The following is a 16,503-nucleotide window of genomic DNA, read 5'->3' on the forward strand; positions in this document are numbered from 1 at the left end:
TTTAAATTGCACAATTCTGAGTTTATATCGTAATTCTGAGTTTATATCGCGCAATTCTGAGTTTATATCGTAATTCTGAGTTTACATCTAACAATTTATTTTATATCGCACAATTCTGTTTATATAGCAATTCTGAGTTTATATCGTAATTCTGAGTTTATATCTAACAATTGATTTTATATTGCACAATTCTGAGCTTATATCGCAAATTTTTAGTTTATATCGTAGTTCTGAGTTTATATCTAACAATTGAGTTTACATCTAACAATTGATTTTATTTTGCGCAATTCAGAACTTATATCGCAAATCTGAGTTTATATCTAACAACTGACCTTATATCACGCAATTTTGAGTTTGTATCTCATAATTCTAAGTATTATAACAATTCTGAGTATAGATCTAACAACCACGTTTATATCTCTCAATTTTGAGTTTAGGTTATAATTTGAGTCCCCCCCCCCCAGAATTGTATAAAAAAGTATAAAGTCGCAATTGCATTTTTATTTAATTTTTTAATTGAATTCTCACTATTTAAGAGTATAAAAGTGCAAACTGTGAAATATAAACAATTGTGATAAAATAAATTTGCAGTTGTGAGAAAAGCTTGTTTCTGTCAAGGAATAAATAAAAGTAATTGGATAATTGCAACTTTTTATTTCATAATTTTTACTTTTTCTGGCAATTCAGTTTTTTTTTTTTTTACAAAGATCTACAAGAAAAAGTTTGAATTGTGAGATAAAAAGTCATAATGAATTATCGTTTTTATTTAATTTTTTACAGAAAATAATTGTAGACAGAAACAAACAAACAAAAAAAACATGAAATAAATGAACATTTTCTATAAAGGCTATTTGTGGCGCTCCATCTTTCAGGGACACTATAAATGAACAACCAATGAAAAGCCTCCAAACAGAGACACGCTTAAGTGACATCATTCCTCTCTCTGGTCGACCTCGACGCTGTGGGCTGATAGCTAATACAGATTTCTGCCTGCTTGCTCTCCAGTTTCTGCTCAGACTCTGGCACCTCATTCATTTCCCAAACAGCTCCTGGGTTTCCAGCACTGCGGCTGGTTTCCCGTTCGCTGCTTTAATTTATGTCTGGGCTGCAGTGATGGAGCCAATGGCGTGATTTAGCCGCGGGCAGCGTCGCTTAAAACCAAACCTCACATTACAGCGCCAGCTAGCATCTAGCGCATCACCATCCCAATCACTCACAAACCACATGTGATTTCCAGCAAACACTTGGGCTCAGTGGCATTCAAACACCTCGCTTTAGCCTCACCGCTAGCGCTTAATCGCTTCAGAAAGAAAGTAGGCTTTCAGAGTGAGCACTAAACTAACTATCAGTTCATGAAGAGCAGCAGAAAATGATAATTACACCGAATGCATTCCTGTCAAACCCTGTTTGGAAATCATGAGGCTTTCATAGAGAAGCTCATCCAAAAACAAGATTCAGCTGTTAAACATAGACATGGACACATGATTATGATTGTTTAGTTTATGCACTTATGGTCACGGCTATCTAGCTATGAATATTTTTTTAAATCTATCGATTTAAATTAAACAAATATATTTACTGCAAAACAGACTTATTTTTCTTGATGCACAATATGATAAGAAATTAAATATAATTTCAAATATTAAACTAATATTATATAATTGTAAAAATATTATATAAAAAATTATTGATGCAAAATATGATTATAATTAACATTAAATATGATTACAAATATTACATTATTATATTGTTGTAAAAAATACACATATTTTTAATGCAAAATAATTATATTTAGTGCCAGGCAACGATTAATCGCATCCAAAATAAAAGTTTTTGTTTATATAATACAGGTGCTGGTCATAAAATTAGAATATGATGAAAAAGTTGATTTATTTCAGTAATACCATTCAAAAAGTGAAACTTGTATATTAGATTCATTCATTACACACAGACTGATATATTTCAAATGTTTATTTCCTTTAATTTTGATGATTATAACTGACAACTAATGAAAGTCCCAAATTCAGTATCTCAGAAAATTTGAATATCAATTAAGACCAACGCAAAAAAAATATTTTTAGAAATGTTGGCCAACTGAAAAGTATGAGCATGAAAAGTATGAGCATGTACAGCACTCAATATTTAGTTGGGGCTCCTTTGGCCTGGATTACTGCAGCAATGCGGCGTGGCATGGAGTCGATCAGTCTGTGGCACTGCTCAGGTGTTATGAGAGCCCATGTTGCTCTGATAGTGGCCTTCAGCTCTTCTGAATTGTTGGGTCTGGCGTATTGCATCTTCCTCTTCACAATACCCCATAGGTTTTCTATGGGGTTAAGGTCAGGCGAGTTTGCTGGCCAATCAAGAACAGGGATGCCATGGTCCTTAAACCAGGTACTGGTAGCTTTGGCAGTGTGTGCAGGTGCCAAGTCCTGTTGGAAAATTAAATCTGCATCTCCATAAAGTTGGTCAGCAGCAGGAAGCATGAAGTGCTCTAAAATTTCCTGGTAGACGGCTGCGTTGACCTTGGACCTCAGAAAACACAATGGACCAACACCAGCAGATGACATGGCACCCCAAACCATCAATGACTGTGGAAACTTTACACTGGACCTCAAGCAACGTGGATTATGTGCCTCTCCTCGCTTCCTCCAGACTCTGGGACCTTGATTTCCAAAGGAAATGCAAAATTTACTTTCATCAGAGAACATAACTTTGGACCACTCAGCAGCAGTCCAGTCAAGACGCTTCTGACGCTGTCTCTTGTTCAAGAGTGGCTTGACACAAGGAATGCGACAGCTGAAACCCATGTCTTGCATACGTCTGTGCTGGTGGTTCTTGAAGCACTGAATCCAGCTGCAGTCCACTCTTTGTGAATCTCCCCCACATTTTTGAATGGGTTTTGTTTCACAATCCTCTCCAGGGTGCGGTTATCCCTATTGCTTGTACACTTTTTTCTACCACATCTTGTCCTTCCCTTCGCCTCTCTATTAATGTGCTTGGACACAGAGCTCTGTGAACAGCCAGCCTCTTTAGCAATGACCTTTTGTGTCTTGCCCTCCTTGTGCAAGGTGTCAATGGTCATCTTTTGGACAACTGTCAAGTCAGCAGTCTTCCCCATGATTGTGTAGCCTACAGAACTAGACTGAGAGACCATTTAAAGGCTTTTGCAGGTGTTTTGAGTTAATTAGCTGATTAGAGTGTGGCACCAGGGGTCTTCAATATTGAACATTTTCACAATATTCTAATTTTCTGAGATACTGAATTTGGGACTTTCATTAGTTGTCAGTTATAATCATCAAAATTAAAGGAAATAAACATTTGAAATATACCAGTCTGTGTGTAATGAATGAATCTAATATACAAGTTTCACTTTTTGAATGGTATTACTGAAATAAATCAACTTTTTCATGATATTCAAATTTTATGACCAGCACCTGTATATGAGTGTGTACTGTGTATATTTGTTATGTATATATAAATACATGCATATATTTAAGATCAATATGTTATGATGGCCGGACATTGTCCTTCAGGATGTTTTGGTAGATAGCTGAATTCATGGTTCATTTATCACAGCAAGTCTTCCAGGTCCTGAAGCAGCAAAACAGCCCCAGACCATCACATTTGACCATCAGTATTTTCCCAAAAGTCTTGGGGATCATCAAGATGTTTTCTGGCAAAACTGAGACGAGTCTTTATGTTCTTTTTGCTCAGCAGCGGTTTTCATCTTGGATCTCTGCCATGCAGGCCATTTTTGCCCAGTCTCTTTCTTATGGTGGAGTCATGAACACGGACCTTAACTGAGGCAAGTGAGGCCTGCAGTTCTTTAGATGTTGTTGTGGGGTCTTTTGTGACCTCTTGGATGAGTCGTCGCTGTGCTCTTGGGGTAATTTTGGTCGGCCATCCACTCCTGGGAAGGTTCACCACTGTTCCATGTTTTCTCCATTTGTGGATAATGGCTCTCACTGTGGTTCGCTGGAGTCCCAAAGCTTTAGAAATGGCTTTATAACCTTTTCTAGACTGATAGATCTCAATTACTTTCTTTCTCATTTGTTCCTGAATTTCTTTGGATCTCAACATGATGTGTAGCTTTTGAAGATCTTTTGGTCTACTTCACTTTGTCAGGCAGGTCCTATGTAAGTGATTTCTTGATTGTGAACAGGTGTGGCAGTAATCAGGCCTGGGTGTGGCGAGAGAAACTGAACTCAGGTGTGATAAACAGGTATGTTTTAACAGGGGGACGGGGGCAAACACTTTCACACAGGGCCATGTGGGTTTGGATTTTGTTTTCCCTTCATAATAAAAAACTTAATTCAAAAACTGCATGTTGTGTTTACTTGTGTTATCCTTGATTAATATTTAAATTTGTTTGATGATCTGAAACATTAAAGTGTGACAAACATGCAAAAAAATTAATAATCAGGAAGGGGGCCAACACTTTTTCACACCACTGTATATATTTACTGCAAAAATAGACTTAATTTCTTAATGTAAAATTTGATTATGATATAAAATATATTTAATTAACATATTGTAAATATAATTATAATAAATAATGTTAATTTAATTAATCCATCCATCTGCAAACTTTGTTTTAATGAACTTTGTAACAGTATTGTAATTAATAAACGCTCTTCCAGTCTGTTTCTCTTCCTCACATCCTGTAAATCTCACAACACGAGTAACAAACTCAAAACACATGACAAATAGAGTCAAAAAAAAGAAAAAGGTGCTCTTTCTCCTAAATCATCATGCATTTGTCAGTTCTTGTAACGCAGTACCGGTTTAACCTGAACGGTCCTTGCATGTGGATCTCTGAACACCTCAGTGAACCTGCTCAGATGAATCCTCTGTTCACTAATGAAGACACAATTCAAAAGAACTCCGAGAGAAACAACTTTTATTACAAAAATATACTGCATCATTCAGATGCCAGCATTACAAACACAGCAGACGTTTGAGATACAATACAGACTGTTAGATTTCAACCACAGACTATTAAACATTTCTTTAACTTGTGGGTTATTTTCAAATTTCAATATTTAAATTAATCAGTAAATTTCTCAGTAACATATCAGAGCATATCTATGAATCATTACAGATGACCTGACAAAACCTTTGTTGTTTGATATATATTAGTGCTGTCACATTAATCACATCCAAAATAAAACATTGTTTACATTATATATGTGTACTGTGTTTATTTATTATGTATATATATATATAGACACACACATACAGTATATATATTGAAAATATTCATAATCGCGATTAATTGTTTAAGCGCATTTATTTATATATATATATATATATATATATATATATATATATATATATATATATATATATTTATATATATATATATATATATATATATATATATATATATATATATATATATATATATATATATATATATATATATATATATATATTAAAAAGTGTAATATTAAAACCTTTTACAGAAACTGTTTAAAACCAGATCATTGCCAAAGTTGTCAAAAATAACCTGAATAAAAATAATTGTAATTCTAGTAACTGTAATTAAAATCTTTTCCAAATGATACGGAGCAACACAAATAATCCTATAATCCCACATTTATATTTTCAGACACAATATAAAGATTCAAAACAATTATAATACAAATGTATCAACTTTTTGCATACAAGCTTTGATTGAGTAAATCTGATAAACCTGAATTGATTTTCACATATATAATAGCTTGTTTAGTATTCTGAGAAAACACTGAATATCATTATAGAGAACTAGAAATAAAGATGAACGCAGGCACCTCGTGTGTGAAAGGGTTATGAAACAATCGATATGAAAAGTGCTGGTCTGCAATCACTTTATATCCCATGAGTATCGAGCTGATCCTGGGTCAGCAGAAATACACGAACACTAATAGAAACGCACTCATGCTTTCATAGAGGAGTTTGTTTCTTCACAGTGAATGGGTGCCGTCAGAATCAGAGTCCAAACAGCTGATAAAAACATCACATATCACAAAATAACACGCATAACAAACATAATCCATAATAACGCTTCCTCCAGTGAAGAAGTGCATCTCCTGTTGTCTCTCACATATTAGTTTAGAGCTGTTTTGATCTGTGCAGATTTCTCTCCTGATTCAGACACTTTTTCACTGGAGGAAGAGTTATTATGGATTATGGACTCGGATTTTAGTTAAAAACATCTTAATGCTGGATTAGTTTCATCTTTTGTCTTCTCCAGATGTTAACTGATGGACTGGAGTGGTGTGGATTATTGTGATGTTTTTATCAGCTGTTTGGACTCTCATTCTGACGGCACCCATTCACTTCCATTGCTGAGACACTGATGCAATGCTACATTTCTCCAAACCTGATGAAGAAGCAAACTCACTCTAATCTCAGATGGCCAGAGGATGAGCACACTGGGTGAACTATTCCTTCTGTGATGATCAGATGTGTGACTAATGTAAACCTCTCTGTAGTGAACGTACCTGATGAAGGGCACTCACTGTGTGTCACGTTTGTGAAATCAAACACAGGTCCCTGAAGAGCAGAGGCTCTGGAGTCTGTCAGACGGGAGGCTCAGTATTTTAAGTGTGTGTGTTGATGCTGATTGTCAGCCGCTGATCGTATCGGAGCTTCATATGTGAAGCGGTTACTCAAACCTCTGCTCGTCTGGAGCTGTCGCGATCTTTCTGAAGCTCTGTGACGCTCTGGTGCAGTCGTTTGGTGAAGACGTGTCGAGATCGGCCGCAGTATGTCTGATCACTCTTCAGCTTCTCCTCCAGCGGCAGAAGCAAACCACGCACCGGATCTTCATCAAACGGAAACTAAAAACCAGACAGAAGAGCGTTGGTTGTGCTGCATATGAGCGGATAAACTCTCAGCACCTCGTTAACATCATTCAGACCAATCCATCAACAATAATAATCACCACTGAACGGGTTTCACAATTGATGAACTGTGCAACATTAACACTGTGTGTGTGAGTGTGTGTGTGTGTGTGAGAGTGTGTGTGTGTGTGTGTGTGTGTGTGTGTGTGTGAGTGTAGTGATGATGATGATGATGATGATGATACAGAATTAAGAATGTCTAAGAAAAGTTCTATCTTAAGAAATCCATCATGTCCTGACCCTTATTTCATAAAAAATGATAATGATAAAAATAAAAATAAATATTTTTAAATTGTTTAATGAAAATTAAACACACTTTAGGACCATACAATATTTTTGTGGAATTGTTTTTGCAGATTTTACCCAAATTCTCATTACTGTAATAAAAAATATATATATATAATAACACTTTACATAAAATGTAAATTATTTATTAGTGTTACTCTAATAGCATTGATATACTATTATAGTTTTTTATTGACATTTTCCATTTTTATTTGTATATTTTGTATTTTACAATTTGTAGTGTATCTTAGATTTAATTTGTATATTTTCTGTTTTACGAAGTTAAAATTGTAGTACTTTTGTTGTGTGATTTTTTTATTGTTATTATTATTACTGTTGTTATTATTAAATGTCTGTACAGCTCTTATTAAATTTTATTTCAGTTTTAGTTACTTTAATTCAAATAAAATAAAATAAAAAAATTGTGTCTTGGCAACTAGTTGAAATAAAATCAGTTTATATATGTTATTATAATATATTATTTTTCGTTATTATATGTTAATATTTCAGATAATGGTTTGTTATGGTTTTAGTTTTACTTAATAACAATCAACCTGGTATTTAAACACAATTATAGGTTTTTGTTTGATTAAAAAAAAACAATATGTAAAAAATGACATAAAAATAGTGTCACGATGCAAAACACACTTAATCATCCTAAAAACCCACTGTCATTTTCTTTGTTTCAGTTGCAACAAAATCAAGAATAAAAACAGGACATGTTGGACCTGAGATAAAAACAGAGAGAATGCTGAGAATGAGACCCTTCTAAAGTGAACTGAACGCGTGTCAGACTGATGGACGTGGAGCTCGTTCTGTGTGTGTGCAGGTTGTTGATCTGGACATGAACTCAAACAATGAGACGCATCCAGCTGAATCATGGGACGGCGCTAATGGCAGCTCATTTAGCTAATGGTGCACCATACTTCCTGAGATACGAGAGAACCACTGACCGTAATGAACACACACACACACACACACACACACTATCCAACTCAAATGATGCAGAATGAAAATACATGATATATCTATGTTTTCCCCCCATTTTTTATTCAAATACAATTCATTATAAAAAAAAAACTTGTATGTTTAAATACATAAACACATATCTTCAGCCGTATAGCTTAAAGAGATGTTTCAGTTCATCTCAAGCGATGACAAATGGAGAAATTGAGTATATTTCTAAGATTCAGATTTATTAGTTCAATTCAGACTGAATCATAACTGACTCAATGTTCAAAAGAGTGGTAAAGTATTGGTCAAGTAAACTCAATATCAATGGAAAACATTATTTGGAAAATACTTAGTTTCTATTAAATTTCATTGTTTTTTCCCTGCTCACTCTAATCCTGTATTGTTAGATATATAATGTTATTTTTTTATTGATTTACTTAATTTACTAATTTTAATAAAGAAATACATTGTTTGCCTATTTATTTTAACCTAATCTAATCTATTATTACTATTATTGTTAATTATTATTTATTTAGTTTAAAATAAATAGGTAAACAAAATCATTTGTAATATTTACTCTGTATTATTAATTTTATCATTTGTATTATTTATTTGTTTTAATCAAATTGTATTGTTTACCTATTTATTTAAATCTAATGTGAATTATTAAAGTTTTTAAACCAATTGTTTTGTTTACCTAATGTTTAATTAATTTATCATTTAATACTTTTTATTTATTTATTATTTTAATATATTTTTATTGTTCGTTCTTTTATTTCAGTTTTATTATTTATTTACATATTTATTTTAATATCATTTATTTGACTATTTCATTAATAAGAATTTAATGAATAAATTACTTAATTTTTATTATTATATATTTTTGTTTACTTGTTGTTCAATCAAATGATTTGTTTATGTATTTATTTTTAAATTAAAGTACTTATTTCTTTTTACGCAGTGTTTCTCAAAACGTTCCCCCAGACCCCTGGTCTAGACCAATAACACAGCGCTGCATATTTGTTGTTGTGTTCTGCTAGCAAGGACAATACAATCGTCTGTTTATTATCTATAGATTATTTCACGACACTCAGAAAAGTTGCCGTCACGTTCACAGCTGATCCTCAGCGAAGGCACGCAGCGAGTGTGAACCGTGGGAAAACAGAAACACAAACGCTGATCCTCCAGAGAGTCCAGCTGGATCAGAAGAAATCACCGGCACGAGAAGAAACAAGAGAAACAAGACAGAGAGGAGCGCTCCAAACAGACATCTGAGCTCAGATACACCTGAGCAGGTGTCCATCCGCACACACACACACACACACACACACACACAGCGAGCTGCAGCACACAGATTACCAGCGTCTAATTAGATTTTATGGGTTACACAAACGCTCCTAATGAAATCACACCATGACCATATTAAACACTCGCGGCAGGAGAGCGACGCAGCTCCACACGAGAGACACCAGCTAAAAATAACACAAATACAACCGAGGAATGACCCAGAAAATCAATAATATAAAAACAAACAGGTCTGATAACTCATAATCAAATCCTGCTGTGGGTCATGTTAAGTGTTCTTTTTTTATTACAGCTTTTATTACTATTTTTAATTGTGTTTTCGTTTAAATTTTAGTTAGAATTGTATTAATTTGTTGTGTTTTTGTCATTTTTACATATGTATGAAATAGGTTTACTTTGTTTCTATTTTATTTTATAATGGATTAGTAATTTTGTGGTGTTTTCTAATTTTTAGTCGTTTTTTGGGGGGTTTTTTTAGTTTATAAATTTTTTTTATTTTTTATTAAGTAGATCAAATTAAACTGACTGAAAATTATAAATACTGCCTTGGAGACTAGCCGAAATAAAATTGTATTATGTTTTTTTAATACTTTCAGTTAATACATTTTTTTCCATATTTTGTTAATTGCCCTGGAAACTAAAAAGGTTTATTTGATTTTGATTTGATGATATATATATATATATATATATATATATATATTATTTCAGTTAAAGTTTTAAAAGTTTTGCTGTGAATTTTTTTTAAATTAGGGATTTTTTGTATATATAGTTATTAATCTTTTTTCGGTTTTATTTTTATGTATTTTAGTACATCAAGTTAAAATCAGAAATGTTACCTTGGCAACTAGCTAAATATAATCAGTTCAAGGTTTTTAAATGTTTCATTGTATTTCATTTGAAATGAACGGAATGTTAATGTATCGTTTTAGTTCTCACCTGCTGGATGGAGTCATACACGGCTCTGAAGGCGGGCTGCTTGTCGTCATGGTAAACGCCGCGGTTGCCGTGGAGAATGTAAACACCGTTCTGTTCTGCGGTGATGCAGTTGCTGCCGTAAATGCAGTGATCAGGACGATAGTTCCACTGACACTCGATCAGCAGCAGACACTCTGAGACCACACACAGTCAGAGTCACTGAGAGACACTGAACAGATCAAATTCAGCAGGTTTCTTGGGTATTATAGTGACCCTGGTGTACCTGGGTTATGGTGGAAGATGATGTTGAGCAGGTCCTGGTCTCCCCATGTGATGTTCAGTTTGTATTTGTGTAGCAGAGGCATCAAGAGATCGGCCCACTTCAGATCCACTGCTGCCAGGTCATTCTGTCCACACACACACACACACACACACACACACACGCACACGCATGTTTTTACATAGTTATTCTCACTCAGGCTCATGTATGACAGGTAAATGAATGATGAAACCGCTTCAGTAATGTGGAAATATGGGGAAATGAGCAAGAGTAGAACAACAGTGACCTCTGCTGGGGAGACCTTCACAAATAATTATATGCATTGTTTTTAGCAACATCAAGATTTAAGGTTTCAAATATGTATGTGTTTCTTACTTTCTTGTAATTATCAAACTAATTATTTTGTTGCTTTATCTCCTCAGTGTCCATTAAAGACAATTAATCTACAAATGGCTAAATATTCATCAACTGGGCCAAAATATTCATCTGTCCTTAACAGATTCACAAATGAAAAGCAAAAGAACTGATTTTGGGCTAAAATGTCCACACTTGTTTAGGAGAAATGTCTTAATCATTGTTCTGATTGGATCTGTTTAATCAGTTAAACAGCTATGAATCACAGGTGTGCTGTACCTTGAAGTGTTTGTCTCTGATGCGTGTCATGTTCATGAGCATGACTCCGGAGTTGACGCCGGTCTTGCCGTAGTACGGGTGTCGAGCGAAGCGGTTATACCAGCCGATCCGCGGCTCCTCGTGCTCCGGGGCCATCGCTGCCAGCTGACTGCTGTTAAACCGGGACAGAAAGCTCCAGACGTCCTCCACCGGCCGCAGGAACAGCACATCCGTGTCCACATACAGCACAGAGTCCACCTGCTTCAAAATCAGCTGACACAGCACCACCGGCACTTATAGAGGATCGCTTCATTTATACCAGTTCTGATTCTTATCGATTCCCAGTTTCCATTCCAATGTGGTTAAAAACATGAAGTCAACAGATCTATTCTGTGTCTGTTTTTGCTAAATATATAATTGCTGCTGAATACCATGAACACAAATCAGCTGGCTGCATAAAACTGGACTCGATTAAGAGCTGTTTGTGTGCAAAATAGACTTTTGTATTTTTTAAAGGAGGTTGTAGTTCTCTCTCAACTAAACTACATCTGATGGAACTGATGAAGGGAATGATTCAGTGACTCACTCAAGATTGAATCAGTGTTTCTGAATGAATCTCTTGAATTAACTGAATTACAGCACTTCAGGATATATATGTATACATCATATTTTTAAAATATTCATGTTATTATCTATATATTATGTATTTAATAATATTGAAGATATGAAGCAGAAATGCTTTGCATACACACTTTCACACGAGCAGTAAATCTGCCTGAATCCAGACCATTTCAGCTGTTTTATGAGGTTTGAGATCATTGTGTATTAATTGACTGTTGTACTGTATTATATGACTATATGTATTTAATATATATATTATGAAGTAGGTACGCTTTGAAAGACAAATACCGTTTTAACAGCCCCTTTTCGCCACCTAAAAAAAAGAAAGAAGTGCGCACAGGAATTGATGAGTGGAATTGAATTGATTTTCGATTCCCGACCCTAGTCACTTATCAGACTTCAAAGACCTTACAGACACCATCTGTGAGGAGCAAACGAACGATTCCACTCAGTTCTGCTCTGGAAACGTCCATCGATCGTAACACAGCTCAATCAGGTTTAGAGAAGCACGAGCGGCTCGTTTGCCGTCAGAGGACTCTGAACTCAGCAGAAGTCAACATCAAACTGCACTTTTACTGCTGCAAAGTGAGATATTTCCAATTAAAAAGTCTAGATAGAATTATTAAGGAAGGAAATAGAGTCCAGTTTGAGTTCATGTTGATTTTAAGCCCTGTTGTAGACACCTTGATCCTTTAAAGAGTACCTACTTTATATATATTAAATATTAAATACATATAATATAACAGTACAACAGTTAATTAATACTCAAAATGAACTCAAACCTCAAAACAGCTGAAATGGTCTGGATTCAGGCAGATTTACTGCTCGTGTGAAAGTGTGTATGCAAAGCATTTCTGCTTCATATCTTCAATATTATTAAATACATAATATATAGATAATAACATGAACATTTAAAATATGATATATAGCCTACATTCATACTGCATGGAGTACTGCATTGAGTAATTCAATTAATAACAGCTATATATTATAAAACGATGATCAGGGTGAGGTATTCACATTTACAGGTAAATAATAATTTATATATAGTGCACAAAATAAACTCAGAGCTTAAAGCATAGAAAAAACCTGCTTAAATCATCTGGATTCAGGCAGATTTACTGAATAGAAACATTCCTGTGTCTGTCACTGTGTGATTAACTCACATCAATCCTGGCAAGAGATCTTTTTTTCTTATTTTATGCTGCATAAATTAAATATATATTGCAAAAGACTGTGGTAAATATGTGTACGGTGCGTCTCTGGTTGGGTTCAGATACTCACGGGAAGGAAGAGTCTCTGTGAAGCGCAGGGTTTGAAGAGTCTCTTCCACTCTCTGGCGTTATCACCGGGGAAGGTGATGGGATAAATACTGTAGTCGAATCTCTGCGGCCACGACTCCAGCTGCACGACACATGAAGGTGAACATGAGCTGATTATATAGGACATTATGAGAAAATATTAAGCTACACTCAACCGTTTGATGATATTCACTATATATCTTGAGCTAGCCAACTAACAAAAACGTGTTAAGAATGTTTTGCTTTAAATGATGAAAACACTACTGAATTTCTCTGAACATTCAAAACATCCAGTTTTTTTATGTTTTAAAAATGTTTTTTTCTTTTAACGTTACATGAACATTCCATTTATTATTTTGCAAACATTATGGGAATGTTACTTTTGAGCGTTCTAAAACAAGCTGTAACATTTAAAAACATTAGACGAATCTGTTCCATGAACGATGTATAGATAATGTTTGTGCTTGCGTTGAGAACATTAAAGAGCAGATAACCTTGAACAAGCAGTCTATTAATGTTACTGGTTTTGTTCATAACTTTATCAGAACGTTCTGAGAACATTCCCTGTGTTTTTGTGCTGACATTATTTAGTGCAAGAAATAAAATATAGTGTAGGTTTAATTAAAACAATCAAGGCATGTTTTTCACAAAATGAACACAAGAAAGAAGTATTGATCATTTCCATTTCCATGCATCAGTACAATAGAAATATTTACCTGCTTATATTGTTCCTAAAACATTTTAATACATTAAGTGTACCAGTTTTATTATACTTTAAATCCCAAAACTATAGAAACATCTGTGTTAATGCTCTCATACAAAACTCAAGTATCTTATTTGCATAATAAAACGTGTTATTTATTGTCTGGTTTAATGTATTTATTGTTTTGCATTATGCTTGTATTTTATGTCTATTTAATGATTTGTACAGCACTTTGGGTGTGAGAAAAGTGCATTATAAATAATGTTCTTTTACTGTTATTATTATCAACACCATCTAAATATTTACAGCGTTGCTTATTTTTTATGTTGCCATAAAAACACCATGAATAAACAGTAAACATTCAATATATTTGGGCTCACCGCCTGTCTGAATCCGGCATGGAGGTCATCTTCTGCGAAAATGTGAAAGTGCAAATGTGTTTTGCTGAAGAGAACGGCAGATTTCAGCATGATGAGCGTCTCCTCCAGTCTGGAGCCGCAGGCCACCACCGCCAGCCCGACCGGCTCCAGACGCCTCGGATCATGAGGAGCAGACCTGAGCGAGACACAGATACAGCATCATTAAGAACAGCTTTACAGGAGCTGCTTCTGCAAACTGCATCCAGCACTACAGCGAGACACTGTCAGCAGACGTTATGTATAATAAAAGCACGCGCTCAGCAGCTAAACATTAAACCGCACAGACACACGAATCTGGATCTAGAGCCGAAGGTCTGTACCTAAGAGCCGAGTCCGTAACGCAGTAGTTTGGGCACACAGCGTCGCTGATTCTCCAATACGGTTCCCAAAGAGTGACAGAGTCTGAATTACACCTGACAGGAGACACACAGGCTCTAGATCAACACACTCCAGCTTTAGCTCAGGATCAGAGACACCCTCAAACACCGGTGACCTGACCCCAGCTCTGTGCAGGAAGCTTTTACATTCAAAATGAAAAAAATAAATACATCAATCAATAAAATAAAAAAATAATAATAATAAAATAAATATATATATATCAAATCAATTAAATAAATAATACAATTTCATTATTTAAATTATAATAAATCGGTGAACAATTAAAATTAGATTAAAATAAACTGGGTTTGAATCATACCCTGAAACGATCGATCTGTAACCTGACATTCAGGTCTGTGTAAGAATCATCAGCCTTTTTCATCCAGATAAATACATAAACAATAGATAAATACAAATATAATAACACAGGGGTCTTCAAACTGGTGTCTGGAGAAGAGTTTAGAGAACAACAAATAAAATATATAAATAATAAATAAATATATATAAAATAGTAGCAATAATATAGTAATAATACAATTATATAAAAAAAATTCAAAAGGAAATAATATTTTCAGTTGGCACAGTGTTCACAATTAATGTGAAATGAGTTCTTATTCATGAAAAATAAATACACAGCTGTTTGTTTTTTGGCATCTAAATTACTGAGAAAAAACTTTTAACAACAAAAAGTTCAAAATCACTCATTCAGCGGTGAACACAATAACACCGGATAATAACAATAAAATACACAATAACACCGGATAATAACAATAAAATATAAACCTTTGTCATCTGCTAAACTGAACTCAAGATGACCTGCATCATGAATATTAATTACGTAATCTGACGTTCGCCCAGCAGGCCTCGCTGATTGGCAGAAAGGCAGACCGGAAGGCGGGCGCTACTCAGCGGACCAATTAACGGCCACTACTACGAAGGAAGCTTATGAATATTAATTAGATGTTAGCAGCGTTAGCATGATCAAATTATAAAGATTAAATGACCAGAAATCCATCCCAAACAACTGTTAAATTGACACAACAGCCTTATATGAGCATCAGCCGCATCAAACTACTCAAAAAGGCAGCATTGGTTAAGATTTGTGTCATTTATAACCCTGTCCGGTCATTAAAGCTAGTTTAAAGCTGTCACATCATGACTCCAGTGTTTATAAGCTCAGTTCAGTGTCGTCCTGAAGATGTTTGTACAGATGTGTGTATCTGTTGTTATAAGGTTGATTTTGAACATGTGTGTGGTTTTGTTTATTTACCTGTGATCCGCTGCGCGTGTCCGCGGCGCTCGCTCCCGATGATCCGCGCGCTCCAGAGAAGACACGAGCTGATTAAATATATAGAGCAGCGAGCAGAAGACTAACAGCGTGCAGACGAACAAGACTCGAAGATAGCGCCGCATTTTAAAGCTAGAAGAGCAGCCATGGAGATAAATCACGCTGCTCGCTTCAATAGCTGCTATGGCGGAGGCGAGCTCATGAATATTAATCAGCTGCGTCCTAAACATCCAGGAACTTCCAGTCACGTGATCACGTAGCTCCGCCTTTCCGACCGAACGTCACGTTATCAGTCAGATTATATTTATATTGATAATTTAGTAATTTGACGCTTTTATCCAAAGCAATTTACAAATAAATGTATAATATTTTAATTTGGGAAAAAGTTTGAGTGAAAAAAAATTATTTTAAATATTATGCATAATATTTCTACAATCTTGGCTCTACAAATATTGTTTAGTGATGTACATCTCTATATATTTATTTAGACCTATTTCTGTTCTCTATTCTCTCTAGTTTTGAGGTTATTGATGTTACAGCAAATCACAGTCAGAA

At 34.8% G+C, this 16,503-nt stretch overlaps 1 protein-coding gene across 2 annotated transcripts; it reads right to left on the reverse strand.

Annotated features, from left to right (window-relative positions):
- Nucleotides 1–5,486: 5,486 nt before the first annotated feature.
- Nucleotides 5,487–16,141, reverse strand: gxylt1a (glucoside xylosyltransferase 1a). Of its 2 annotated transcripts, XM_079412207.1 has the most exons (8): nucleotides 15,931–16,141; nucleotides 14,603–14,695; nucleotides 14,244–14,418; nucleotides 13,144–13,263; nucleotides 11,260–11,511; nucleotides 10,630–10,753; nucleotides 10,368–10,540; nucleotides 5,487–6,824 (listed from the first exon to the last, which is right to left on the reverse strand). In XM_079412207.1, exons 1-8 carry the CDS (start codon nucleotides 16,071–16,073, stop codon nucleotides 6,654–6,656), a joined length of 1,251 nt encoding a protein of 416 aa, XP_079268333.1. In that variant the 5' UTR covers nucleotides 16,074–16,141; the 3' UTR covers nucleotides 5,487–6,653. The 2 variants fall into 2 exon arrangements, with proteins under 2 accessions (XP_079268333.1, XP_079268334.1); XM_079412208.1 differs by lacking the exon at nucleotides 14,603–14,695.
- Between the last annotated feature and the right edge of the window lie 362 nt (nucleotides 16,142–16,503).

The sequence above is a fragment of the Barbus barbus genome, assembly GCF_936440315.1.
Source record: "Barbus barbus genome assembly, chromosome: 48".
Lineage (NCBI taxonomy): Eukaryota > Metazoa > Chordata > Actinopteri > Cypriniformes > Cyprinidae > Barbus > Barbus barbus.